Source organism: Cervus elaphus, chromosome 23, assembly GCF_910594005.1.
Source record: "Cervus elaphus chromosome 23, mCerEla1.1, whole genome shotgun sequence".
NCBI lineage: Eukaryota > Metazoa > Chordata > Mammalia > Artiodactyla > Cervidae > Cervus > Cervus elaphus.
Window position 1 is genome coordinate 42,667,993 of NC_057837.1, and position 27,498 is coordinate 42,695,490.

Sequence of the window (27,498 nt, forward strand, 5' to 3'; positions counted from 1 at the left end):
TTTCATTTTGTATGTTTTCAATTTTGCGACATCACAATGTATTGCTAATTGAAAACATTAAGTAAAAAAAAAAAAACTTTTTTACTTAATTAAATTATTAAATTTCGGTATGTTGGGCCTTGCATGGTGGTCCAGTGGCTAAGACTGTGCGACCTCAAATCAGGGGCCCAGCTTCCTTCCCTGGCTGGGGAACATGCCACGACAAGATCCTATGGCCACAACTAGAGCCTGTGCGGGCAAATAAATCAGAGTTTTTTTAAACAGACTGAAAATTGAGATAATTAATTAGAAATACAAAAAACAGAATACACTCCAAAAAATAGACAGAAAGAAATAAGCTGAGAGAAATTTAAAAATATAAAACAAAGAGTCATGGTCTGATGAGGGCTGGTGAGGGCTGGTTTCTCACTGAAATCTCACGTGGCAGACGGGGTGGTGGATAGCCTCTGGAGTCTCTTTTAGGAGGGCACTAATGCCATCCACCTTCCAGAGGCCTCCCCTCCTGACACCACCATTTCGAGGCTAGGATTTGAATGTATGAACTTGGAGAGATGCACACATTCAGACCATTCAGTTCAGTTCAGTCGCTCAGTCATGTCTGACTCTTTGAGACCCTATGGACTGCAGCACGCCAGGCCTCCCTGTCCATCACCAACTCCCACAGTTTACTCAAACTCATGTCCATTGAGTCAGTGATGCCATCCAACCATCTTATCTTCTGTCGTCCCCTTCTCCTGACTTCAATCTTTCCCAGCAGCAGAGTCTTTTCAAATGAGTCAGCTCTTCACATCAGGTGGCCAAAGTATTGGAGTTTCAGTTTCAGCATCAGTCCTTCCAATGAATATTCAGGACTGATTTCCTTTAGGATGGACTGGTTGAATCTCCTTGCTGTCCAAGGGACTTTCAAGAGTCTTCTTCAACACCACAGTTCAAAAGCATCAATTCTTTGGTGCTCAGCATTCAGACCATAGCCTTTTACTAAGGAAAGACCTGGGAGAAGAGCTTTCCAAGCAGCAAACAGCATATGCAAAGCCCATGTCAGTAAAACATATTAATGCTAGAAATCCTAAGAAATATGGTAAAAATTTTGTGAGTTCGACAGAAGCAGGGCCATCACAGTTCCACAATCAATAATTTCAAAATATTAAAATAAATGTAAAACTGTATGGCTGGACTGCCCTGGTGGCGCAGTGGATAAGAATCTGCCCTCCAATGCAGGGGGCACCAGTTGGATCCCTGGTCTGAGAAGATTTCACACACCCTGGGGCAACTAGGCCTTAGAGCCTAAACTACTGAAGCCCGAGCACCTAGAGTCCATGCTCTGAAACAAGAGAAACCATTGCTATGAGAAACCCGAGAACCACAGCAAAGAGCAACCCCCAGTGTCCGCAACTAGAGAAAGCCCACATACAGCACCAAAGACCCAGCACAGCCAAAAATAAATAAATAATATATATACTTTTAATGCTTTTTAAAAAACTGCATGGTTGTGAAAGTGAAAGTGAAGTTCGCTCAGTCGTGCCCGACTCTTTGCAACCCCATGGACTATACAATCCATGGAATTCTCCAGGCCAGAATACTGTAATGGGTAGCCTTTCCCTTCTCTAGGGGATCTTCCCAACCCAGGGATCGAACCCAGGTCTCCCTCATTGCAGGCAAATTTGTATGGTTGTATGTGAGAAAGAACTGTGTACAACTGGACTGCAACGATCCAAAGGTTTGAAAGAACTCCAGTAGTGAAAAGATGGGGAAACCCATGCTCCCACATACTACTTTGGGCAGGCCAATTAGCACAATGTGTAATGAGTAATTCGGACACACGTCAGTCCTAAGTCCCTTCAGTTGTGTCCGACTCTTTGAGACCCTATGGACCATAGCCCACCAGGCTCCTCTGTCTATGAGATTCTCCAGGCAAGAATACTGGAGTGGGTTGCCATGCCCTCCTCGAGGGGATCTTCCCGACCCAGAGAGCGAATCCATATCTCTTAGTCTCCTGCATTGGCAAGCAGGTTCTTTACCAATAGCACCACCTGGGAAGCCCAATTTAGCCATATGGATCCAAATATTTAAAAGAAAAAAAGGCAAAGGACACATCCTCTACCATTGCAATTTCTTTTCTGGGCATTTCCCCCACAGATATACCTACACATGTACACAGAGATAGTCCTTGGGATCCTGTAGTATTAATCATGACAGCAAACTCGTAGAACAAGAGACAGTGCCGGTTAAGTGTTGCCTGAAAAACCACATCTCCTGGCTTGGCCTGTGTTGGGTGTCTGAGACAGTGAATAATATTTTCTGACCTGAGATGGAACCACGAGACTGAAAGAGAAAGCAGCAACTTGATAGAGCAATGACGAAGTTTAGACGAAGTTTATTGTGGGTGACATACACAGGCATTCGAAGCTGCACTCTTTGCTGCCAAAGGGGTACAGGGGAACTGAAAGGGACCAAAGCTAAAAACAGAATCTGACTGTGGGGAGAAGTAGTGTTACTGATGGCAACCAGAGGTTCTTTCTCCCCTGGGGAGGAGGGTCTCAGTGACCTTTAACCATCTACACAAAAGGCGCTCTTCCAGGGTTCGCAGCAGTTGAAGGCCTGGCAAAACACTGATGGGAGCTTACCTGGCTGGCATTCGTTACTTGTGAGCCAGCTAAAGTTAAGTCACCCAGAACAGGGAAGCGGTAGCAGTGTGAGCCCAAGGTGGAGCTGATCAGAGTCAGTGTTAAGCCACACAACCTGGTAAATGAGGCCAGTGTCCCACCAGGTGCTGGCAGTGAGGAAACCACCCCCTTGCCCACGCCTGGCCTCAGTACTTTTGTACCTACATCCAACTGTCAGCACCCACTCACTCTCAACTGCCCATGTCTCAACAACAAACTCAGGAAGACCCCGGGATTCAGGAACCACCAAATTCTCCCAGGACCAGGTCTGCAAGGGGCGCACCGACACCCCATTGGCCGGGTGCCGTCTGTCACGTGGGCGCATCCACAGTAAGAGATGCTGGAAGGCCGGCCGCACTGTGGCCAAGAGAGGAGGCTGTGGCCGAGGGGACACGTGGGCAGCCCTGCCAGCAGGACCCTGAGGAAACAGGGCTGCGTGAACGACTGCCCTGACCAGGAGCAGGGAACCGGGGCCGCTTCCAGGAAGAGACAAGAACATGGGGGCCACGGCACTGCCTGGCCTGTCGTGGTGGCATTTTCTACTGTGAATTACCTTAAGGGAAAAGAGGGACTTTAGATGTCGTGGGGGGGAACCCGAGAAAAATCAAAACTTCCAACGCTGGTCAAGGTTGTGAGACTGCAGGGCTGACACCCGCCAAGCAAGACGCAGGGCTGCTCCGCCGTGCCGCGGAGGAGAGCTAGGAGCTGGAGCCACACAACCGAGACCGCGCCATCAAGGACTACACCAGCCGGGACCACGGCGCCTGCGCGCTGGGCCGCCCCCGCCCCCGCCTCCATGCTGCGCCTGCGTACTTTGCCGCCCCGCCCCCCGCCGCCACGCTGCGCCTGCGCACTGGGCTGACGCGGGGCACAAGGGGGCGGGGCCGAGGCTCCCGGGTCCACTGCCCGCGGACGCCGGGGTGGAGGCCGTGCCGACACCGGTGTGGCAGGACCGCGGGGAAGCGGCCTCGGAGGCCTGCGAGCTCCCCGGGGACCAGCACTCCGCTCCGCGGGTGGGGCGCAGGGCGCTGAAGGGTAAGCGGCGGGTCCCGCCGGCCCCGGGGTGCGGATGCACGTTTCCCGCCCCCTCCCCCCCCCCTCCGGGCACTGTGCGCTTCGCCCCGGGGGACGGGGCAGATCTGGAGCCTCCGGGGTGCAAACCCGGAGCCCGGCTACTCCCGTCTCCGGGCGGCAGCGCCTGGAGGTGGCCTCAGGGTCACTGGCACCCAGGGCTCCGCTGATGTCTGGGGGCCGCAGTCTGTGTTCTGGCACGGGGCTGGACAAGACCGCCCGGGTGTCCACCCCGGGGAGCCCGGAGTCTGCCTCATTCATTAAGCCGGCATCTGCCGACCCGCTCCCAGCCCGGGCGCAGAAGACCCTACAGGGTCCTGATCAGCAGGGGAGGAAAGCCTATTGACACCTACCAGAGGGATTCGTGTTTGGTTATGCGCTGTAATTTTTGGATAGGTTTTCAGCATCTGGGCAGTCATTTGCGCGCACGGTCCTTTGGGGGACTTTACCCTTGAAGAAACTGGCCTACAGATCTAAATCGGATAGAGCTTGTATTTCGCGAGCCGACCTGCCGGTCCCCAGCTCCTAGAAAGCTTGCCCGGGGGGTGGGGCGGGACATCACTGCCGCTGCTCCACAACGAGACTCTCCTCTCTGACCTAGGACGGGGGGAGGCAGCCCCACCCCACTGCCGTAGCCAACTGGGAGACAGGTTAGCTCAGCCAAACCTCTGTTTGCCTTTGTGCAGCTACATCCTGCCGCACCACCGGCCGAGTCCTCATTCCCCACCACCTTGCCTTAACAGCGCTGTTCTAGACCCTCCTTTAAAGAGCAAAACTGAACGAAAATTATTTTCTTTGGCGATCCTCTGGAGAGGTGTCGGTAGTGTCACCGAAATGTGACCCACCCCTCCTGCGACTGTCTTAGCTCTGGACAAGCCCCTTACCCCAAGGAATGAAACTGGCTTTTAGGCTCCAGCCTCAGGGACATGGCTGTTCCTGGCTCGGTCCCCCTCAGAGTTATGCTCTGTTTGACCTCTGTTTATGCCACCCTGAACTTGCTGTGTAACTTGAATGATTGTGCTCAGTCATGTCTAACCCTTTGCGACCCCATGGCCTGCAGCCCACCAGGCTTCTCTGTCCATGGGATTTTTCCAGGCAAGAACACTGGAGTAGGTTGCCATTTCCTCCTCCAGAGGATCTTCCCCACCCAGAGATCATCGAACCCGCGTCTCCTGCATTGGCAGGTGGATTCTTTACCACTGAGCCACCTGGGATGCCCCCTGTAACTTTAATGATTATGTATGTAACTTCACATGTTTTTTGGTCATCTGAAGTAGTCTTGTATTCACAGGGACAGGGAAGTGATGAATGAAGCACGTTTGATTTGGATTCAGAAGCCTGAAGCTCCTCGGCCTTGCGGTGTGCCAGCCGTGTGATCCCAGGCAAGTCTGTTTACAGACATTCCTGGGCATTGGTCCTGTTGTATGGAAATCAGTCATCATGTGGTATATAGGTGCCCGCACTGTGGGCTCTGGTAACAGGATATATTCATAGCATGTTTAAAGTGGTGTTTTTAAAATGGGTAGACAAATTTAATTAAGAGCAGCCTTTGCCTCAAAATGTAATATTCTACTTGTTAATCTGATTGTGTATTATGGCTCTCAGGCTAACATAGGACATGATGAAATTTGCTCATAAACTATGAAACAGTGAGCTCAGTAAGTTAATTATCCCTACGACATGCTCTCTGCACACAGAGAAAAACAATAATTTCTGGACCTAGCCTGACCGTGTAGGGACAAGAAAGCTCCCCTGCCCAACCTGAAGGAGGAACTGATGATGGAAGCATCACATCTACTCAAGAAAGACCAGGAAGTTCTCCGCCTTCCCACTTTTCCTTTGATTAGAAAACTGTAGCCCAGTAAGTTCTCAGGGCATGGCATTTCTCGCCCACCCGCTTATAAGCTTCACAAGTTGCATTCTAATAAATCCCTTCTTATCTTAAAATAAAAAACAAAAAACTGATTATGTAAAAGTAAAACACTTTCAGAGTTGTAAGATGTTAGTTTTGCTTCTCTGTCCTTGCTAACTATCCTTGGAAATAGCTGCTTTAGAACTTTCACTGTAAGTACCTTTTTCAGAGATCACTTAGCCATGGGAAACTTTGGGTTACTGTAACCTAAAAACAGGAAGCCTCTGAAAAGGCCTGTTCCTGGGTGGAGCTGGCTGCTGGGGGATGGCTGCTCAAGTACCAACCCCAAACCTAGAATCTCTCACAAGGCTCAATTCTGTGTCCAAATGGAGTCCTGCCATCATTTCAAACTCCACATGTGGAAAACCTGGTCACTGCCATATCCTGCCGAAATATTCCCATCTCAGATGGCCATCACCGGGGTCCTGAAGCATCCTCCATGCCTCCCGGTGAATTGCTGCGTCATCAGCTAGCCTTCCTCACCTGCAGGTGTTGGCTGAGCAGCTGCTGGTTTCTGGCCTTGTGTCGTGGTCGGGAAATTAGGATGAGTGGGCTGGTCCCTGCTTCCAGAGAGGAACCTTCTCTCCAGAGGGCAGGAAGGCACAAAGGAACCGCAGCTTGCTTGAGAGTGGGCGGGGAGAGCACCAAGGAGCCTGGATCCCAGCTGCAGAAGCTCAGGGAGGGGTGTGCTATCTCCCCTCCATCCCCAGGCCTCCAGGCAGGCCCCCCCAGCAGGGGCACAGGGACCCCCAAGATTTGGGCCATGCTCCAGGGGCTGTGGGCATCCAGGTGTGGCTGAAGGACTAGATCCCCTACTGTTTTGTCTGTCCTCCCCCAGACAGCCTGGGGTTATCATGAATCCACCCAAGATTGCTCCCTGCTGTCCAGACCTGGCCTCCACTCCCCCTCCCCGGAAAGTGCAGTCATGCTGTTCTCCAGCCCTCCTCCCACACTGTCTTTTGTGTCCTGAGCACCAAGCCCCACCACTTACAGGTGAGACCAGCTCCCTGACCAGGGGCTCACCCATGGGCATGCGCCCTGCTTCCCACCCAGCCAGCATTGCTGTCTTCCCTCCCCTGGGGTGTCCACTCCACCTCCCACAACTGACAGTGAAGGTGGACAGATGGCGGACGTCCCTGAGGACAGGGGGAGCCCAGACAACCAGGTGCCTCCCTTCTCATCCTCTGAGCCTCTGGTTCCCGCCTGGTGCCTCCATTGAGCAAAGGCCTCCATTTTGAGGTGCGCTGAACCAAAAATAGTGGGGCCGAATCAATTTGTCAGGGGCTTTGAAAGCTCATGGGTGTGATTTCCTTCTCGGCAGGAACATGCATGTGAATGAAAGGGGGTATCTGCTATGAAACTCCCAGAACGAGCTGTTTCTCTGATCTTGTATGACTCTGGAGTCCCCACGGAGAAGGCAGTGGCAACCCACTCCAGGACTCTTGCCTGGAAAATCCCATAGACGGAGGAGCCTGGGTGGGCTGCAGTCCATGGGGTCGGTAAGAGTCGGACACGACTAAGTGACTTCACTTTCACTTTTCACTTTCATGCATTGGAAAAGGAAATGGCAACCCACTCCAGTGTTCTTGCCTGGAGAATCTCAGGGATGGGGGAGCCTGGTGGGTTGCCATCTATGGAGTCACACAGAGTTGGACACGACTGAAGCGACTTGGCAGCAGCAGCCGCAGCAGTCCCTAAGGGACCAGAGTTTAAACCTTTGGAAAGTAAATTACCAACGTGGGAGGAAAAGTGAGACTGGGGAGAATGAACTGGATATATGTCTGTTCCCTTGAAAAGTCCAGGGACACCGTGTGCACTTGGCTTTTAAAATAGCACCAAGTCTAGAGCCATCTGCCTGGACCAGCCCCTGGAGGGCACCATGGGCCTGGGGGCTGTGGCCCTGGTCGGCACCAGCAGGAACGATGGACGGTCTTGGACAGGTTGTCTAGTCTTTACAAATCTCAGTTCCTCTTCTGTTCCATGGGGATCCCACCTTCCAGAATCATTCTGAGAAGCAAATGAAGCTTCTGATTTCACAGGAAAAATGCAGATCAGTGGGGAGGGAATTAATATTTATTGATTATTATTTATTTGGCTGTACCAGGTCTTAGTTACGGCATGTGGATTCTAGTTCCCTGACCGAGGATCGAACCTGGGCTCCCCCACATTGGGAGCGCAGCGTCTTAGCCACTGGACCGCGAGGGAAGTCCCTGTGGAAAGAATTGTGGTTGAGCAGATTTTGTCCCTGAACACAGGAATTTCCCACTGGCCCTGGAACCTCACAGCCTAGCGTGTTTTTCCTGCCCCTCTCCCTCCCACCAGCTGCTCTAGCACCATCTTCCACACACGAGGAAATGAGAAAAATACCAAACAATGCGAACCTGAGGATGACGAAGGTGGCGTACCCGCTGGGGCTGTTCGTGTGCCTGTTCATCTACGTCGCCTACATCAAGTGGCACTGGGCCTCCGCCACCCAGGCCTTCCTCGGCATCCCCGAGGCGGCCACGGGGGGCCGGAGGGGCCAGCAGGCCCACAGTCCCCCGAGGCCAGGCACCCACGGACCTGAGGTCTCCTACGGCATCATGTTTGACGCGGGCAGCACCGGCACCCGTGTGCACGTCTTCCAGTTCAGCCGGCAGCCTGGAGGTACTGGGCAGAAAGCCCCAACCGCATCCCCTGCCCTCCATTTCACAGCAGTGCACAGGCCCTCGGGGTGGACCGGACCTCCTGCCCGGGACTCCTCGGGGAGCTTGTCGACAGGGCTGGTTCTCGGGAGTCCCCGATGTCCTCACTCACACTGGTGTCTGGTGACCAGCTAAGGGCAGCTGAGATCTCAGAGGGTGTGGGGGTGTCCTGTCCCCTCCCAGCGTCCCCAGCGGGTTGGTGGCTGGGACCATGACTTAGGCCAGAAGTCACATGGGCTGAGTTCAAGGCAGCTGGTAGCCCCAGGTTTAGGCCCGTGGGAGCCGAGAGTTCAAGAAAGTCAGGTACATGAGCAAAGACACGGAGCTGCCCACTGGGGCTAGACAGCAAGGGGGTGCCGATGGCCATGGCCTCAGTGAAAGGGGAACTGTGGCCATCACCCAGGGGCCTGCTTCCCAGGTGGGGGCTGGGGAGGGATGAGGGTAGAGCTGGGCATCTTTACCTGCTGGCTTCTCCCATGGGGAAACCCACAGTGTTGCCCAGTCCCCCCCACCTTGGGGAGTCCGTTCTCACATCTGGGGTCCCTCTTCTCTGCTTCTGTGCTGACCCTTCTATGCGTTTAGCTGACCTGGAGGCGCTGGGCACCTTCAGGAGGCCCCTGCAAGGCTCTTGTGGCACATTTTTCCACTTTTCATCTGCTTTATTTTTAAACTTGTTAACAATAGTTAAATGTTTGTATGCTGGACTTTGCCTACCTCCAGAATTGATTTGAAGCTAAGTTTAAGGCAACACGTGTCAGCGTATAACCCTTTAGTAGCCATGTTCCAGTGTGGTTTCTTTGGAGAGATGCCGTTACAAAAAGTTTGTCCCTGACCTTTCCTTGTGTCTGTATTTTGACAACACTGCTCTGCTTCGGCATGCCTGGGAACACTCTCCCCTGGTGTAAGCACGTGAGAATTTAAGACACTGAATTTTTTAAAAAGAATGAAATATTCTTTAGAACCTGTAATGTGTTCATGCTAGAATCAAGAAAATTATTTTACTTTTCTAGTTTGAAATCATTTGCCCTGCTCCTCTGCTTGTTGAATCAGCAAGAATTAACTGTGTTAAACTTTAACCACTTTAAATGGATAGGTTTTTTGTATGTAAATTATACCTCAGAAAAGTTGATTTGGGGGATTCCCTGGTGGTCCAGTGGTTAAGCATGCATTGGACTCTATGCTTCCAATGCAGGGGACAGGGGTTCAATCCCTGGTTGGGGAACTAAGATCCCACATGCCTTGTAGTGTGGCCTAAGTAAATAAATAAGGTTCATTTTTTTTTAAGAGGAAAAGTTCTAGCTGAAACACTAAGTATAATATTCCTCATTTAGCCAGACTAAAGAGGCAGAGTTTAGACAAGAAACAGCGAAGGTCTGTTTTCAGATGTCTGCCTTAAAAGTGTGGCTCATCATAGTTGTAGAGATTCCTGGATTTGTGTTTATATTCACACTTGTACCTTGTATAAAATATGATTTTCCTTTAGAAACTCCCACCTTGACCCATGAAACCTTCAAAGCACTGAAGCCAGGTCTTTCTGCTTATGCTGATGACGTTGAAAAGGTAATAGTTTTCTCTCTTGTCTCTTTGTTCATCAAGTTTGTCTTTTGTAGCCTTATTACAGTGACTCCCTTCCTCTCAGATGCAGAGTGGTCCACCCAGGGCAGTATCTCTGCTGTGCTCACCTGGGATGCTCCATAGTGTAGGGGGTCTATGGAGGACACTGGTATACAGTGACACACAGCATACATATACACACACACATACAACCACACTACCCCACATGTGTATATGCACAGACACATACACACATACACAACCACACACTACCCCACACGTGTATACACACACCACATACATATACCACACTATATATACAGCCACACACACCATATATATATACACATACACGCAACCACACACCGCCCCACACGTGTATATACACACTTGGGCCCTGGTCCAGTGTGTGGCGGTCAGCATACCAGCAGGTGCAGGTGAATCTTTGGTGTCGCTCTTCGTGGATTTTAGGGCCATAAGGGACCCTGGAATTCTCTCATGGTGTGCCGAGGCCTTGCAGCTCACCTGGCACTGCCCGAGGTGGCCGGGCCAGAGTGTAGAACCCCGGTCCACCCCATGCCCCCGCCAGCTCCACTTGAGTCACTGTTTCTGTCAATTTGTAAAATCAGGAAAAAATACATTTACAGATATTTAAAGCCTAAAGGGTGGGGAGCAACCATGACCACGCTGCGGGTAGACCAACCTTGCTTTACCCACCACGTCCACAGAGCACGCCAGGGATCCAGGAGCTACTGGACGTGGCCAAACAGGACATCCCTTTTGACTTCTGGAAGGCCACCCCCTTGGTCCTCAAGGCCACAGCTGGTCTGCGCCTGTTGCCAGGAGAAAAGGCTCAGAAGTTGCTGCGGAAGGTGAGCACCTCCATTTCCCCCAAGGGTTGGCTGATGATAACTGAGACTGTGGAGCATCCGTCCACGTCCAAGCAGGGCCCTGGAGAAGGTCTCACAGGAAGGAAACATGTCAACATATTCACAGTGTCACCTTAGGTGGAGGGCTTGTGGATGAATGATGCTTTCTTCCTCAAGATGTTTAAAGCCATTCATGTTTTCTGGAATGAACCTGTTTTATAAAAAGAACAAGTTTGTGTGAAAAATAATATGTTTGAAGGGCTTCCTTCCATCCAAGGACTTGCTGTGTGTCTGAGGCAGTGGGACCTGAATTCTTGAAATTTCGGCTCAAGCTGGTCACCCTCGCAGGAAGTGCAGGCCCCTCTCTTGGTCTGACGCTCAGATGGGACAGCTCAGGAAGCTGTTGGCATGTACCCAGGCGCTACACCTCCCAAAGGTGGCCCTGGAGCCTGTCTTTGACAGGGGCTTGTAGAAGTCTTAACCATCAGGAATCAGGGAAAGTGTTCTCAGCAAAATGGTCCTGCTCCAAGCTGTTTCTGCACCTGTCAGCTACTAAATGACGTTGTTGCAAGCCTGTCAAGGTCCCTGTATAGAAACTACCTTCATGCGCTCAAGTCAGATTGTGGGACACAAGTGCAGACATACTGATGTTTCTATATATCTGTTACGGCTAAAACATGGAGAAGGAGCTACAGCCTAATGCAGCTGCTCCCAGCGTCCACCTCCCCTGTGCCAGGCCATCCCCTGGGCACATGCCTGCCAGTCTGCGTGGGGGCCCAGGGCTGGGATCTGCCCCATGGGGCTTCCTGCCACCCCCACATGCCTGCCAGTCTGCGTGGGGGCCCAGGGCTGGGATCTGCCCCATGGGGCTTCCTGCCACCCCTCCTGTCCTGTCCTAACGCGGGGCAGTGACTGGGGTCTGGGAGTTTAGATTCTCAAGGTTAAAGACGCGTCTTTCTTTACACTTAGGTCAAAGAAGTGTTTGAGGCGTCGCCATTCCTGGTGGGGGACGACTGTGTTTCCATCATGAACGGGACAGACGAAGGTAGTTACTGAAAGTGCCACGAGTCCATCCCTCAAGGCGGGCTGCATGCAGCACTGCCGTCAGCATCTCGCTGGAGCCTTCCCTGGCCAGAGGCATAGACACTGGAGTGACAGCCCTGCCCCACCCCCCTGTCCACAGTCTGACCGTCTCAGAGCCTCCTTTTTGGGGCCAGTGTTAGGTTCTCCTCGTGACTGGCTGCCAGCCTGGCACAGATCAGAGTCCTGAAAACAAATCCTGTCTTCTTAGAACATTTAGAGAGAATCCCCAGTTGCTGTGTGAGTACATTGCTGTTGCCTTATTTCCAAGAGCATCGCTTAATAAGGTTCCTTACCAGCCCCGACTCTAAATGTGACCTTAAGAGTTTGTGTGGGTGGAAGGAAAGAGAACATTTGGTTCTCGTCCCTTCTCTTCTGAAAAGAGGCAGTTAATAAAGAGTGGGAGCGCGGGATAGGACATTTGGCCAAGCATTCCGGCTTTTAGTGTGGTGTCTTTTAGAGCAGTCTGCTAGAAGCCGCTGTTGGCTTTGAGTGACGCCTGTTCCCATAGCCAATCCAGAGGCTGAGAGTAGTGGGGAAATGGTCTCCTCGTGCCCCTGAGCCCCCGGTGCTGTAATTATAGCCTCTCAGGTGATTCAGGTGCCCTTTGTGACCCTATCCTGCAGGTGTTTCCGCGTGGATCACCGTGAACTTCTTAACAGGTGGGTTCCCTTCATCACAGAGCGCACTGTTCACAGACCCTGGTCTTGAGAGCAGGAGCCTCATTTCTGCTCTTTAAAATAACCCCCCAGGGTTTTGCAGTGTTACTGATCCCAGCGTGGGGCGGGCCCCGAGTTTGTGGATGCAGGTACGGGGGGTGGTTGTGGCCTGCGGCAGCACCATCCTCATTCCTGAGAGAAGCCCTGAGTCACCCCAGTCAATGTCGAACGTGAGGCAAGTGCCGATTAGCTTATAATTGAAGTCCCGCTGGAGGAAGACCAGGGACCAGGAACATAGGTCCTTGGAAACAGGAGTCATTTTTCTCAGATGACTCTCTGGATGTGGGTTTCTGTCCCTTTGTGGTAATTATGGACACGCCCTGCGTGTCTGACACCGGACGAGAGGGAGGGAAGTTGCCTGCAGGCTCTGTCACCCGGGAGTGGAGAGCCGTGCCAGGGGCAGGCCCAGAGCCCAGGTGAAAGCTCAGATGAAGGCCCCAACAGGCAGCTGCTCTTCCTGCCCTCCCCCAAACATGTGGAGATTTTTAAGTGGCTGCAGCCTCTTCTGTCTTGTTGTTCTTTCCACGGAAGGGCCTAGCTTCTGACCTCCCCCTTTTTTCTTTTTTTGCTGTTCTGTTTATTAACTGTCATTGCCGTGTGGATTTTACTTCCGGTGCTGCAGGCAGCCTGAAGACCTCCGGGAGGGGCAGCGTGGGCATGCTGGACCTGGGCGGGGGGTCCACCCAGATCACCTTCCTCCCGAGACTCGAGGTAACCAGCCCCCACCCCCAAAGCTGCCTGCCTTGTTGGGGAGCCATAGCCCCCTGGAGACCTGTGAGCTCAGCTTCCCTCCTGAGGGTCATCACACACAGTGAATCCTGCTTAGTTTGATTTTAACTCTGCCTAGAAAAAAACATAGGAATTTGCTCTTTGCTGGGGTGATAAACTATCAGCAGATACTACCTGGAGCCCTTTGGGCAGAGAGCGTGGGGTGGGTTCCTCCCTGCCCCCCAAGGGCTTCCAGGGAGGGGCCATCAGTCTGACTCATATGGGACAGGGTCATAATCCTTTTCAGGATGGACACATTTCCAGTTAAGATTGCATGGTGTTTTTAAAAAGTACTTTCCTCATCCACCACTTTTTATTTTTATTTTATTTTTTTAGTTTTAATGGAAGAGCCTTAAATACACTCAAAACTGTTCTGGTTGGGCCATATTTCTCAGAATGGATAAATATCACTCAAAAAGAGGGGAGACATGGGACTTCCCAAGCAGTCCAGTGTTAAGACTCCACGCTTCCACTGCCGGGGACGAGGGTTCCACCCCTGGTCAGGGAGCTGAGATCAAACCCCCAAAAAAGGAAAAATCCAAGTGCTTCATTGCTTGGTCTAAGCGGTTTCATGGCTTGTGATTTGATGAAAAGCTAATTGAATACATCTGTGCATATCCCTGTTCTCTCAAATGAATTGAGGGAGGTGGGGGATGGTTTTCTAGAAAGGCCAGCAGGAAAGGAGCGCTAATCCTGTGTTCTTCCCAGGGCACCCTTCAGGCCTCGCCGCCCAGCTTCCTCACGTCCCTCCAGGTGTTTAACAGGACCTACAGACTCTACTCCTACAGGTGCGTCCTCAGGACTGAGGGTGGACAAGGGCTCAGCTTTCCACCGCAGGCCTCCCCTGGGGAGTGACCAGAGTACTTCCACAGACTCAGTCCCCGAACCCTGCCGTGGACCGCTCTGTGGCCTCCCCCTCCTCCTGCCCTCCCCCTCCCCCTGAGCCCACGCCCTCCCCCTTCCTCTTCCCTTTTCCTCCTTTTAAAATTCACCTGCAGTACTTCTTCTTTTGTATGTGTTCTCTTCTGCCTCGGAAGAGGCTTTTGGGGAAGTGGGGAAGAGCCCATGGATTGTGCAGGGGTTTTCTGGGTCACCTTCTTGCCACTGGCACCTTAAGTAGCTTCTTTCCACGAGGCCTGTCCGCACCATGAAGGTGGAGGCCTGCCTGTCACTCTCTGCGGTGTCCACAGCTCCTGATTGAGCTCCACCAAGGAAGGGTCTTGGCTTGTTGAGCCGAGGAGCTCCTGGGAAAAGCAGGAGGCCGCTGCCCTGCCCAGCCCCGGCCCCCCTGGCGCCTTGGGTCCAGTGGACAGTCCCAGGCGCATGCAGAGCGGCACCTGGGCCTCCGGGCGGCCTCTCCTCACCAGGGCACTCTCTCCACAGCTACCTGGGGCTTGGCTTGATGTCGGCGAGACTGGCAGTCCTGGGAGGCGAGGAGGGGAAGCCTGGTGAGTGGGATGCAGTGTCCAGAGCCCTTCTGGCCAACAGGATTTGGCAGCCTCGGAGAGTGTGCCCGTAGACCTTGCTGGGGGCCCCTGAGGACCTCCCCAGTTACTTTTTAAAGAAAGATGGCTAGTGAAGTGGTTTCTGAATCACTAAGGGAGAATGTCTTAGGAACCTAAGAAACAACACCATCAGCATCGGCTTGTTTATCAGGATTTACCATGGGGCAGCTCCTGAGGTCATGCCCTGTGTTCTCCTGCACTGGAGGGAACTTGGAAGTGGCCTGACCTTCCTCCAGGTGTGGCATCTGGGGACAAAGCCTGTGTCTGCTCCCAGGCCCTCTGTATGCTGTCCCATTCTGACGCACTTGGCTCAGACAAGCCAGACGTTGCCGGCAGGGGCTTGAGCTCCTGGGATATTTAGGGAACCGTGTACCCAAGGCAGGCCAGGGCTCTGCTCTGAGGCCACCTCAGCCTGTCCCCCCAGAGGCCTTGGTCAGACATGCACAAGCCCACGCGTGTTCCTCTGGAGTCCTCTTTCACACACGTCCCGCTTCAGCACTTTTATTTCAGATCCTGCCATTTAAACTTCTAACAGTGTCCCCTTTGTTGCAAATCAAAACCGTGTCCGTGTCTCACAAACACCTGCAGCCTCGTTCTGGTCTAGAAAACATCCGTTAGTCAGCGGAGGATGGCAGGCACCCACTCACCCGTCTGCCCCAGCCTTGGGGTCCTGTCCCTCCTGCACCCCTCCTGCGCCCCATCAGAGCAGCGGGGGAGCCATGTTTCTCCCCGAAGTGTGATGGCACCTCCTGCCTTATGAGCTGTCGTCACTCAGCAGACCACACACCAGACTGAGCGGTTGCAGACAACAGTCCTTGTTATCTCCTGCCTTCACAGGCAGTGGCATCCCTGCTGAGGTTCCTGGGGTCCCGTGGGGGCTGTTCCGCTGGTGCGGGAGGGCCCTGACCAGAATCAGCAAGGATGGGGACGCGCTCAGTGGGAGGCCAGCAGGACCCCGAGGGCTGGGGTCCTGGAGGCCAGCCACCGCCCTTCCTCTGCCAGTTGTGGGCCCAGCTGCACAGGCTCCTGGTGAGCAGGTACCCGCTTCGGGTACCATCCCCTGCTCCATCACCTCAACCTCGAAGCCCCTCCTTGGCAGTGAGCTGGGAATGGCTCTGCTGGGGTTTCTGCTCCATCACCTCAACCTCGAAGCCCCTCCTTGGCAGTGAGCTGGGAATGGCTCTGCTGGGGTTTCTGCTCCATCACCTCAACCTCGAAGCCCCTCCTTGGCAGTGAGCTGGGAATGGCTCTGCTGGGGTTTCTGCCCCCCTGCTGCTGACCTGGGGTCCTCCCAGAGGTCCAGCATCATGGCAGGAAGGAAGCATGTTCCCTTGACCCTCTGAGGCTCTTGGTGCCGTGGGCTGCCCTCCATGGGACTCATCACTCTTCACCTCTTCTCTTCTTTCAGCTGAGGACGGACAGGAGCTGGTCAGCCCTTGTCTGTCTGCCGGTTTCAGAGGAGAGTGGGAGCATGCTGAGGTGACGTACAGGATTGCCGGACAGGAGACAGGTATGGCATGGAGGAGGGCGGCTCAGGAGGGTCAACGGCAGCCCCTTATCCCCCAGCACCTGAGAGAAGCAGGGGGCCTGTCCAGCCTCCTTCACAGACTGGCCTGTACTTGCCCGTGAGATAAACTCAGCTCTGGAGCTCCTGCCTCCCACTGGCTCCCTGCACGGGCCTCCCTGTCTGCCACCAGATGCTCCTCCAGAGGCCAGGTTTCCTAGCAGGCCTCCAGTGAGGAAGGGCCTGGACGACCCCCAGGCTCAAGCTGACAGCCAAGCCCAGCTGTGGACCGTGCCACCCTGGCCCGTGATCCAGCAAGGACAGGAGAGGCCAAGGAGCCCTTGGCCTGTCTCACCCACAGCGCCCCATTGCTCTGTGCTCTGAGTTTTCTTCTGAAACGGTTACTGAGGTACCGTGTCCAACCTGGACATGCCACTGATGGGACTGTTTCCATAGACATCACTTCTGACCTCAAATGTGGGGTTTTCCCCTGCCCATCCAGCTCTCTGCCACCAGTGGGTATCTTGTGATTCAGCTCAGTTCTGACACTTACAGAGTCAGGGCAGAGACCCCTCAGGTTGAGCCCCCCTACTCAGACACCCTTTGCAAGTGCTGGGCCCCCGTTCCTCTGACCGACCTGTTATAAATCAGGGGTTCCCATGACCCCGTCCTCAAATCCAGTAATTTGCTGGGAGGGATCACAGATCTCTGGGAAACACGTTCCTGTCGCTGGTTCCTTCTAAAGGACACAGCTGGGAAACAAATGGGAAAGAGGCACAAGGCACGCGTGTGGGGAGGGTGCCTGGAGCCCCCTGCCTAAGGGTACTCCCCCCCACACACACATCTCCAACCCAGAAGTTCTCTGAGCCCCTTCGTGAAGGCGTTTTACGAGGCTTCTTGCAGAGGGACTGATCAATTCAGTGGCCGGTGGTGACTGACTCAGTCTCCTGCCCTCTGCCCATGCCCTCCAGGGGGTGCTGAATGTCCGACTCCTCTAACCATCAGCCCCCATCCTGAAGCCCTCGAGGGTCCCGCTGGGAGTGACCTCATTAGCACAAAATTAGGGCTTACTGAGAATAACAGGACACCCCTCTCACCCTCACCACTCAGGGCCTTACAAGTCTTTACAAGCTCTGTGTCAGGGACCAAGGACGGAGAGCAAATTCCTATTCTTTATTATCCAGCAATAAACAGGAGGGGACTGGGAAGGGGGGTCGTGGTTTAAGGACAACCAGGGAAGGCCTCATGGCATGAATAGACAAGACGTGATGTGCTGGGCAATGAGCTCCAAGCTGAGGGGGCAGCTTACCAAAGGCCCTGAGCTGGCTGCTGCATTTAAGGAGCAAGGAGGAGGCAGTGTGAGGGTCAGAGCAGGGAGAAGGCAGGGAAATGAGATCCAGAGGGCGAGGGGGAGGCTTCAGGGACCACGGGGCAGCTGGACGGAGGTGCCATCAGACGTGGAGCAGGGCTGGGGCAAGATCAGAAATGGGTCTGGGCATGGGCTGTGGGCCATCCACGTCCACTAACTCAGTCTGTGTTTGTCACACTTCTGAGCAAGTGTCATGACCAGTCTCGTGAGCTTGGCAAGCTGCCTCTGAGGCCCAGCCCCCCTCCTCTGTGACAGGAGGGGGTGCAGGCCCCACCCAGGTGGCTGGTGAAGTGGATGTGACGCTGCACACTTGAGCTGAGCGCGGGGCAGGCAGGGCGAGCGTGGGGTGGACCCACTGGGCTGCAGGAGGGCAGCACCAGGAGCCCAGCCTGAGGCTGCTGGCCTTCAGGGTCGGGGCCACCTTCCGGCCACCTTTGTGCTCGCAGTTTCTCCCCTTGACCTGGCCCCAGCGTGTGGCCCCTGAAAGGTTGCTGGTGAGCACCCCCAGGTTGTGGCCACCTTGGGCCTCGTGGTCAGGTGCCCAGAGCCCCGTGACTGCTGAGTCTGCTTTCCCTTCACCCCAGCGGGGAGCCTCTACCAGCTGTGTGCCCGCCGAGTGTCCGAGATCCTTCGAAACAAAGTGCGCAAGACGGAGGAAGTGAAGGACGTGGAGTTCTATGCCTTTTCCTACTATTACGACCTTGCCGCAAATGTGGGCCTCATAGGTAAGGGTGGAGCCGGGTTTGCTATATAGGGGCCTGGGGTGTGGGACCTCAGGCAGGGGGCCTGTCAGTCACATCAGGGTGGTGGGAGGGCAGGGACCTGTCGTGAGTAGCGAGTACTAGGCCTCTCTTTTATAAATAATTCAGTTCTCTGAGCCGCTTAGTGCAAGAAGGCTTCCTGGCTGTTGGTTCATTCTCTCACTTGTTGTGATTCTCAAACCCTCAGCTGCTGGCACCCAGGCTGGCACCCACTCCTCAGACCACCCTCAGGAGCTTATGTGTGTCACCCTGACCCCTTCCCGACCCACGCGTGCCATCAGGGCAGAAGACGGCATTGGGAGTCTGGGACTGGTGCACGTCAGACCCACTAAAAAGTCTCGAGAGGGTCATGAGGTCGCTTCACTGGGTCAGGACTGGAAATGTCTTTTGATGAGATAGATTAAGGGTGTCAGAACGTTGTCCATGGCGAAAATGAAACATTAGTGTACATAGAAAATCACGCTAGAGACAGAGGCCATCAGGTTGGCTATGCTGTCAGGTCTCATGTGGACGACGGCCAGCAGGACGAGGCTGGGATAGGGGAAGGTGGGCCCTGGGCCCAGGTCCCTCTCTCTGGGGCATCTGAGCAGCTGCCCTGCCTGCAGGCTCCCCTCAGCTGGAGCCAGGGCACGTCGTCCTCATTCTCCGATGCCCAGACACGCAGCCGTCCACCTCTGGACCCCTCTCCCAGGGTGCATGGGCCTCGGTGCCACCTGCTCCGCAGCCCTGGTGCCAACGGGGCGCTTGGTCTCATCCACAGATGCGGAGAAGGGAGGCAGCCTTGTCGTCGAGGACTTCGAGGTCGCGGCCAAGTATGGTGAGTGGCCTGGAGGCAGGACACCGTCCCGGGCTCGAGGCAGGCCCTGGCCCCGGAATTGCTCTTCAGCTCCTGCCTGTTGCCCAGACAAGCCTTCAGGGGTGTGAGTGTGTGAGGGGCCCCCGAGCTGGCTGGACCCCAGCCCGCTGTGCCCTGTGTGGCCTGGGTGGTGGGGGCAGGGGTTTTAGTCCTGGGGTGTGAGGCATGGACTCCCCTGATTTCACTTTTTCTGATTCTGTTTGGCTAGGGTAACCTCAAGCCCCCAAAGTGTCCCAGCAGATTCACAGTTGCCAGGGACCCCTGCACAGCAGAGCCCAAAGAGGGGGAACCGAGATCCGTCCCCCTGGGGTGTGGCCGGGGGCGGGTTGCCCACCCCTCCCTCCTCACTCCCCACCAGCACATGTGCAGGCCGCTTGTAGTGGTTCCGCCCTGAGTCCCTTTCCCAGTTGCAGGTCCAAGGAGTTAAACTCTGTATTTCTCCATCAAAAGACCTCCTTCCCCTCCCCCTGCCCCCAGAAAGGCTGCTTTTCCATCGTCCTCCTCACTTCTGGGTTTGTCTCCTGGACACCAGCGGGAGAAGGCTCTGAGCAGAGGCTGTGGGTGGTTTGTCCTCGTGAAGAGGGGTGGATTGCTCTCTCTCTCACCAGCTTCAAGGGTGTTTCCAGCCCTCAGGAGGTTGGGGTCCACACCCAGGAGAGGTGGCTGGGGTCACCAGGTGGAGACAGGGCCGGGGTGGGTGGTGGACCCCAGGCTGACCTCGAGTCCCTGCTGGTGCTGGGCTCTGACCAGCAGGGAGGCCCTGGGTGGCGCAGGGCCTGGGGGGTGGTGCCCCGCGTGGGTGGAGCTGGCGGCCTGAGCCCAGCCCCCACCCAGGAGCCGTGTCCCCCGCAGTGTGCCGGACGGCGGAGACCCGGCCGCCACCTAGCCCCTTCCTGTGCCTGGACCTCACCTACGTCAGCTTGCTGCTCCAGGAGCTCGGCTTCCCGGGGGACAAAGTGCTGAAGGTAAGGACCGTGGGGTGCCCCTTCCCTGCCCCTCAGGAGCACGTGCCTGCCTTTCCCACACCTGTGCTCCTCTCCCTGCTGGTCTCTTCAAGCTGACCCGGAAGATCGACAATGTGGAGACCAGCTGGGCTCTGGGCGCCACTTTTCATTACATCGACTCCCTGAGGAGACACAAGAGCCCCGCCGCGTAGCTGCCAAGTTGCCGGCCGTCCTTGCAGAAGCGCAGGCTCTGCGAAAGAAGGCCCCTTTGGGAACCCTGACTTGCAGGATGGGGGCCACGGTGCCGGCCGGGACCCTCCTCCCCACGGCCACACACGCCAGCCCCTGGGTGCGCTGGAACGCAGCCCAGGCTTTGGCTCCAGGTGGACGGTGTCCAGATGGGGCAGGGGGCACAGACTGAGGCCAGGGCGGCCCCGCTGCCATCCACACTGTCCCATCTCAGGCCTGGGACGGCCGTGACACGCGTCCTATGACAGGAGTCTTGTTCTGTGCTGCTCTCCAGCGGGCGTCCCCCTGGACCGGTGGGCTTGGCATCCCCGGGGGTGTGGACTGTGATGTCATCCAGAAGCCGCGTCCTCAGGGGGCTCAGGCTCAGCTGCTGGGTTGGCACTGAGTGTGGGAGGAGGGCTGGAGGGGATGTCTCTCCGTGGCCCACCTGCCTGGGCTCCCCGAGGAGTCTGAATGTGAATGTGCGCTGCTGTGAAGAGTGTGTATGTCTGTGTGTGACGTCTGTGTGGTGCCAAACACTCACGCAGAAGCTGTGTCCTGAGCTGTGTATGGGTGTGTGTGTGTGTGTCTGAGTGTGCACTGCTGTGAAGAGTGTGTGTGTCTGTGTGTGGCGTCTGTGTGGTGCCAAGCACTCGTGCAGAAGCTGTGTCCTGAGCCGTGTATGTGTCTGAATGTGAGTGTGCGCTGCTGTGAAGAGTGTGTGTGTGTGTCTGTGTGTGACGTCTGTGGTGCCAAGCACTCATTCAGAAGCTGTGTTCTGAGCCGCGCGTGTGTGTGTGTGAGAGGGTGACGTCTGTGTGGTGCTGAGCGCTCGCACAGAAGCTGTGTCCTGAGCCCACTGGATGTATCGCTGCCTGAGCCGTTGGCCGCCAAGCAGTGTCCACCCGGCCACAGCCACGGATCCACCCTCTGGCGGCCCGGCCCCCACGGACTCGCGGGGTGCTGGCCGAGCCGGACACAGGGCTCTGTGGGCCCCAGGCCCACAGTTGCTCCTGTGGTGAATGTACAGTTCTCGAAATAAGCTGAACCTCATGTGTTCCACTTGAAATAAAGGGTTTTCCAGGGTTTCTGCTCCTCTGATTCCTCTCGGTGAGCATCAGCACTGTCCCTCCACCCCAGCGCCCACGTTGGGCACCTTACGTTCCCGTTCACCGAAGTTGAAACAAAAACCTGCCCCCGTGGGTGATGTGTGATGGCAGGATTAAAGTCCTGTCAGTGCCTCTTGGGGAGACAGCAGCAGCAGGACACACAGAGGCTCCACAGGGAACTCCTGGTGTCCCCTGTCCGGGGTGGGCCTGTGGAGGTCTAGGCTTTTCTGGGGTCCAGCAGAGCAGAGCCCCCCTCTGGACTGTGACATCTGCAGGCTCATCACCTCCAGGGCCGAGTGGTCTGGAGCGGGCACTGACCTCCAGCTGCAGTGTGTCTTGTGAGGATCTGGTTTTAATCAAGGACCAGCAGAAGGGGGTCACAGCCAGGACAAAGACCAGACAGACCCTTCCTACGGCTGAAGGTGTAGGCTTCAGACCCCTACGGCTGAAGGGGTCCAGAGTGGCATGACTGCTGCATAAGCCCACATGTCAGGCCTGCAGGGACGGAGCCCTGACCTCTGAGTGTGCAGGACCAGGAGAGAGAGACAGGTGTGAAACCCAAGAACACCTGAGCCTGCCGGACAGACACGGGGAGTCTGCACCGTCCCCCGGGGGGCCTGACTAGGTGGGGGTTACCACATCCCCACCTCCAGAGGGCTGGGGGCAGGCCATCAGGACACAGATGCTGAAAACCGGAGCCAACAGCCCTCTGCCCAGCAGGTTCCCCAAAGTGTCAGCCTTGAGGTGGGAGACGTATAGGTCTGCGTTTGACACGGCAGGAAAAGACAGTGGGGAGATGCTTTCCCCAGACAGAAAGCCACCTCAGCACTGAAGCCTGAGGATCCACTTGACAAGGAAATGAAAACTGGCTCCCCGCATCCTGCACCCCTACCTTGGCGGGCCTCCCAGCCCCTTCCTTCCACGATAGCTAGAAGCTTAGCTACTGTGCAGACTCCAGAGGCCAGGAATCAAAAATGCGTGAAGGCCAAAGTGAAAATTGATTTGGTCCATTTATAGGTCGGTGATCTCACGTCTGAAAAAGTAAACAACTGGACGTCGCCCAAGAGAGTCCCAAATAAGTCATGGAACATTTTTAAGCGAGCAGACTATGCAAGTCATTCACTGTCTTTGTGATAATAAAGCAGGCTCTTGTTTTTTCAAAAATAGCCAGACAATGCACAGTCCCAGCACGCTGTGGGTGATGCACACGGGCAAGAGGTTCCCACCCACGTGCCCTGCCCCACGGGTCCTGCGCCCACCTTCCCACGCTCACTCAGAGTAGCCACCCCGTATGTATGACAAGACCCCGTGCTATCCAGCTTGCACTCCTGCACACGTGCGTGCACCAGCCTGACACTGCAGACCCAACGGCAGCAACATGCGAATGTGCTTTGTTTCAGGGTGCTTCTCAGAAGCGTATTTTAATAAGGAGTTTAAAATCTAAGTTAAATTGCTGCTTAAATTGAAGTGGTGGAGAGGTGTGGATTGACAGAAATTAGAAAAAAATGGAATTAAGCTGAATCTTTCTCCCTAACATGAAATGTACCCTCTGAATACTCAGAATCACTCAACTTACTTCCCCTTCATCTTCATGGGGTCAAACATCGAGAAAATAGGAAATATGCCTCGAGCTCTGTGGTCTTAGGGGGCTCACTGAGGGGTTGACCTCTGGGGTCGGGTTCTGAGAGGCTGTTGTGTGGAGTTGGGAATCTATCTTCCCCACCCTCGTGAAGAGGTGGGACGAGTCTTGAGAGAGATTAACGTTGTGGTTGAAGGGGCAGCCTTGTCAATCCAGAGACCCGCCCGAGTGACAAGCACCCGTGAAGATCAGGGCCCTGTTGGGAGCCAAGTCCTTTAAGAAGCTACACTTTCTCCAGAAGTCAGTTCTGAGAACCCCTAGAAGAGCTCTGGGAAGGACTTCACTCAAAATGCTCCCAAGGGCTTGCCTACCGCTCTTTCCCCACCTCATGTAGGAACGAGTTCCCCAGCCAAGACAGTCTTAAACTGTTCTTTTCTTAATTGAGGTTTAGTTGACTTATAACTGGGTTAGCTTCTCTCTACGACATAAAGTATATGTCATGGGATGATCACAGTAAGTCTAGTTAACATACATAACATACATAAGTCTAGTTAACATAACAGTCACCATACACAGTTACAGAATACCTTTTCTTGTGATACCTACCCTCTTAGCAGCTTTCAAACAAGCAATGCAGTATTGTTAACTATGGTCACCATTCTGTATACTACATCCCCAGGACTTTTATAACTGGAAATCTACCTTCTGATCTATTTCACGCCCCCCACCATGCCCCACCTCTGGAAACCAGCATTCTGATGTCTGTTTCAATGACTTCTGTTTTTTAGATTCCATGTGTATGGATACCTCAGTTGGTAAAGAATCTGCCTGTAATGCAGGAGACCCCGGTTTGATTCCTGGGTCAGGAAGATCCCCTGGAGAAGAGATAGGCTACCCACTCCAGTATTCTTGGACTTCCCTTGAGGCTCAGCTGGTAAAGAATTGGCCTGCAATGCAGGAGACCTGGGTTTGATCCCTGCGTTAGGAAGATCCCCTGGAGAAGGGAAAGGCTACCCATTCCCGTATTCTGGCCTGAAGAATTCCATGGACTGTATAGTCCATAGGGTCGCAAAGAGTCAGACACAGCTGAGCAACCTTCATTTTGTGTGATCATACAGTACTTGTCTTTCTCTGTCTGACTTATTTCACTTAGCATAATGTCCTTTAGGTTCATCCATGTTGAAAATGGCAAGATTTAATTCTTTCTTATGGCTGAGTGATATTCCATTACATACATAAATCACATCTTTATCCATTCATCTGTTGATGGACATCTAGGTTGCTTTCATATCTTGACTATTGTAAATAATGCTATGAATGTCAGGGTGCATGTATCTTTTCTAATTAGTGATTTCATTTCCTTTGGATATAGTCCCCAAAGTGGAATTGCTACATCATATGGTGGTTCCTTAAAAGGAAACTCCATATTATTTTCCATGGTGAATGCACCAATTTATATTTCCACCAACAGGGCCCAAAAGTTCCCCTTTTCCACATCCTCACCAACACTTAATTCTTGGCTTTTGATGATAGCCTTTCTGACAAGCATGAGATGATGTCTCATTGTAGTTTTGATTTGCATTTTCCTGATGGTGAGTGATACTGAGCATCTTTTTCTGTGTCTGTTGGCTGTCTGTATGTCTTCTTTGGCAAAATGTCTATTCAGATCCTCAGCCCATTTTTAATCAGATTGCTTGGTTTTTTGCTATTGAGCAAAAATTCTTTGTGTAATTTGGGTATTTGCCCCTTATCAGATATATGATTTATAAATACTTTCTTCCCTTCCATAGGCTGCCATTTTGTTTTGTGGATGGTTTGCTTTGCTATGCAGGGTGAGAACATTTCAAATTGTGACTATTTTGCCAAATTTCCCTACAACTCCAGTGGCAGTCAGGTGCCAGCTTCCTGAGCTCTCACCAACACAGCTCTGGTCAGGCTGTTTGCTCTGCCATTCTAGCAGGTAAAAATGATAACTGATGATTTTACTAGGCACCATTCTAATTCATCTTGTATGTGTATGTCTAGGAGTATTTCCTTTTCTGTGAAACATCTGTTCATGTCCCTTGACAATTTTTCTATAAGAGTATGGTCATTTTCTTGCTGATTTTTAGGAAACTTTTATATACCAAGGAAATTAGCTATTGTGACAGAATATGTTGCAAATTTCCCCATTTTATTAATATTACTACATTTTTACTTTACAGTATTTTTTCAATACACAGTTTTACTATTTTAATGTATTCAAATGAATCCAATTTCTCCCTGTCTCCTTTTGTGGCCATACTGCACGGCTTGTGGGGGGTCTTAGTTCCTCGACCAGGGATTGAACCCAGGCCCTGTCAATGAAAGCACCAAGTCTTAACCACTGGACCACCAGGGAATTCCCTAAATTTGTCTAATTTATGACAGTTTTTGTACAATTTATCTTACTTGTTGAATTCCGGGTTTTTTGTCATCATTAGAAAGGGTCCCCCACTGAAAGAGTTTTAGAAGTTAACAAAGCAGTTTTTTTTAAGATATAGTTTTCATTTTTACATTACTTTCAGTATCCCTGCACATGCTTTGGAATACTCTCAAGGAAAACAAATCATTGTTTTAGGGTGGATTTGATTTTTAGAACAATTTCATAATTGTTGGAGACAAATGGATAATACCATTTGGGGGATAAAATCAAGGATGCAATAAAGTCATGAGGCGATTCCCTAAAGGAATTTTCAGAAAGTGTCTAGAATCATCATAGGTCAGTAATATAAACACTGCATCTCCCAAGGTAAGCACTGTGAGAAGCCACACTTGGGTGTGCAATTTCTGATAAAGCTGTTTTTAAATGCCTTGTTTGGAGACCATGAACTGTGAAGAGGGTTCATCCTCATAAAGGAAACTGTTTTCTACCACTCCTCTCACCCCTCGATCTGCTGTCAGTGCCTCACGCTGAAACCAGACGTGTGGGCATTTTCCCACCAGGCAGTTCTCCAAGCCCAGCTGGGTGTCCTGCAGTTCAACTCTATCTGACACCATCCACCCGGAGACGGTGCCAGATGCCGCAGGTAAGGGCTCAGTCCTACACGACCACCCGCCCTTCAGAGGCCCTTCTCAAGTCCAGGTACTTGGGATCGGCCCTGTGCTTCCGATCGACCAGCTGTAAGTCAGAGGTCCCTACAACACCCCCCTCAGATTCTATAATTCGCTAGAGAGGCTCACAGAATTCAGGAGAACAGTTTACTCCTTATTGCCAGTTCATCACACAGGATACAAACCAACAGGCAGATGGAAGGGACAGGAGGGGAGGGCATGGGGGAGGGTGTGGAGCACCCATGCTCCCTGGGCACACCACCCTCCTGGCACCTCATCACCCTGGGAGCTCTCCGAACCCTGAACTCTGTGGATTTTTATGGAGGCTTCATTATATGGGTTTGGTTGACTAAGTCACTGATTTCCAGTCCCCATCCCCACCCCAGAGGTTGGGCCTAAAAGAGGCGGACTCCCTGAGCACTCTAATCCCTTGGTTGGTTGCCCCAGCAACCAGCCACCACCCAGGTGGTTACCTGGAGGCTTGCCAAAAATCACCTCACTAACCCAAGTTCAAGTATGATTGAAGGGGCTAACAGGACTGAGGATAAGAGACCAAATACAACAAAAGATGCTCCCACTGCTCCTATGCTTATGAACTCCCCAGAGTTTGGGGACCTGTGAGCCAGGAACAGGACGAAGACCAAACATATATTTTGTTCTATAAATCATGACATCACAGTCCTGGAAAGAGGCTTTAGATGGGCGGGGATCCAACAGCCCCATCTTCAATACTGTAAGGGTTGGGACTTCCCTGGTGGTTCAGTGGTTGGGACTCCATGCTTTCATTGCCCAGGGTGCAAGTTCAGTCCCTGGGTAGGGAACTAGGAGCTGGCAAGCCAAGTGGCACAGTCTAAAAAAGTAAATAAAACAACCTGAAAGGTTTATCAGAGCCTGGCCCCGCCTGTGTGGCTCCAGAGGCCAGAATTCAGACTCACAGAGAAGCTGGTAATGGGGAAAGATGTCCTGAGAGAAGATGGCTCTTGATTCAAGGGTCAGCATTCATGGGTACCCAAAAAGGGCTCCCTGCTGGGGGATGAGAGGTCAGCTTCGGTTGCCTCCCTGGCTGCTTCATACTTCCCACTTCCTTGGATTCACCTTGAAAATTATGAAGAGCGTGTGGCCAGATAAGCAAACCATGTGCTGCGTCCCTCGGTTCTGAGCTACAATAACAACTATGGCCTGTGTTGACGCAGCGCTTACCGGGTGTCAGGCATGGAGCCAACAGTCCATCATGCAGCTCAGAGGCTGGGA

General features: G+C 53.3%; 1 protein-coding gene across 3 annotated transcripts; it reads left to right on the plus strand.

Moving 5' to 3' along the window:
• The first annotated feature begins 3,524 nt into the window (after positions 1–3,524).
• On the plus strand, positions 3,525–21,573 carry ENTPD6 (ectonucleoside triphosphate diphosphohydrolase 6). 3 transcript variants are annotated; one of them, XM_043883936.1, is made up of 15 exons: positions 3,525–3,698; positions 5,026–5,116; positions 7,969–8,292; positions 9,814–9,890; positions 10,613–10,756; positions 11,723–11,798; positions 12,460–12,495; positions 13,175–13,263; positions 14,029–14,108; positions 14,704–14,768; positions 16,234–16,335; positions 18,283–18,423; positions 19,220–19,276; positions 20,168–20,280; positions 20,373–21,573. In XM_043883936.1, exons 3-15 carry the CDS (start codon positions 8,001–8,003, stop codon positions 20,469–20,471), a joined length of 1,371 nt encoding a protein of 456 aa, XP_043739871.1. In that variant the 5' UTR covers positions 3,525–3,698; positions 5,026–5,116; positions 7,969–8,000; the 3' UTR covers positions 20,472–21,573. The 3 variants fall into 3 exon arrangements, with proteins under 3 accessions (XP_043739871.1, XP_043739870.1, XP_043739872.1); XM_043883935.1 differs by lacking the exons at positions 3,525–3,698; positions 5,026–5,116 and adding exons at positions 5,435–5,595; positions 6,485–6,639; XM_043883937.1 differs by lacking the exons at positions 3,525–3,698; positions 5,026–5,116 and adding an exon at positions 5,435–5,595.
• The last annotated feature ends 5,925 nt before the right edge of the window (positions 21,574–27,498 follow it).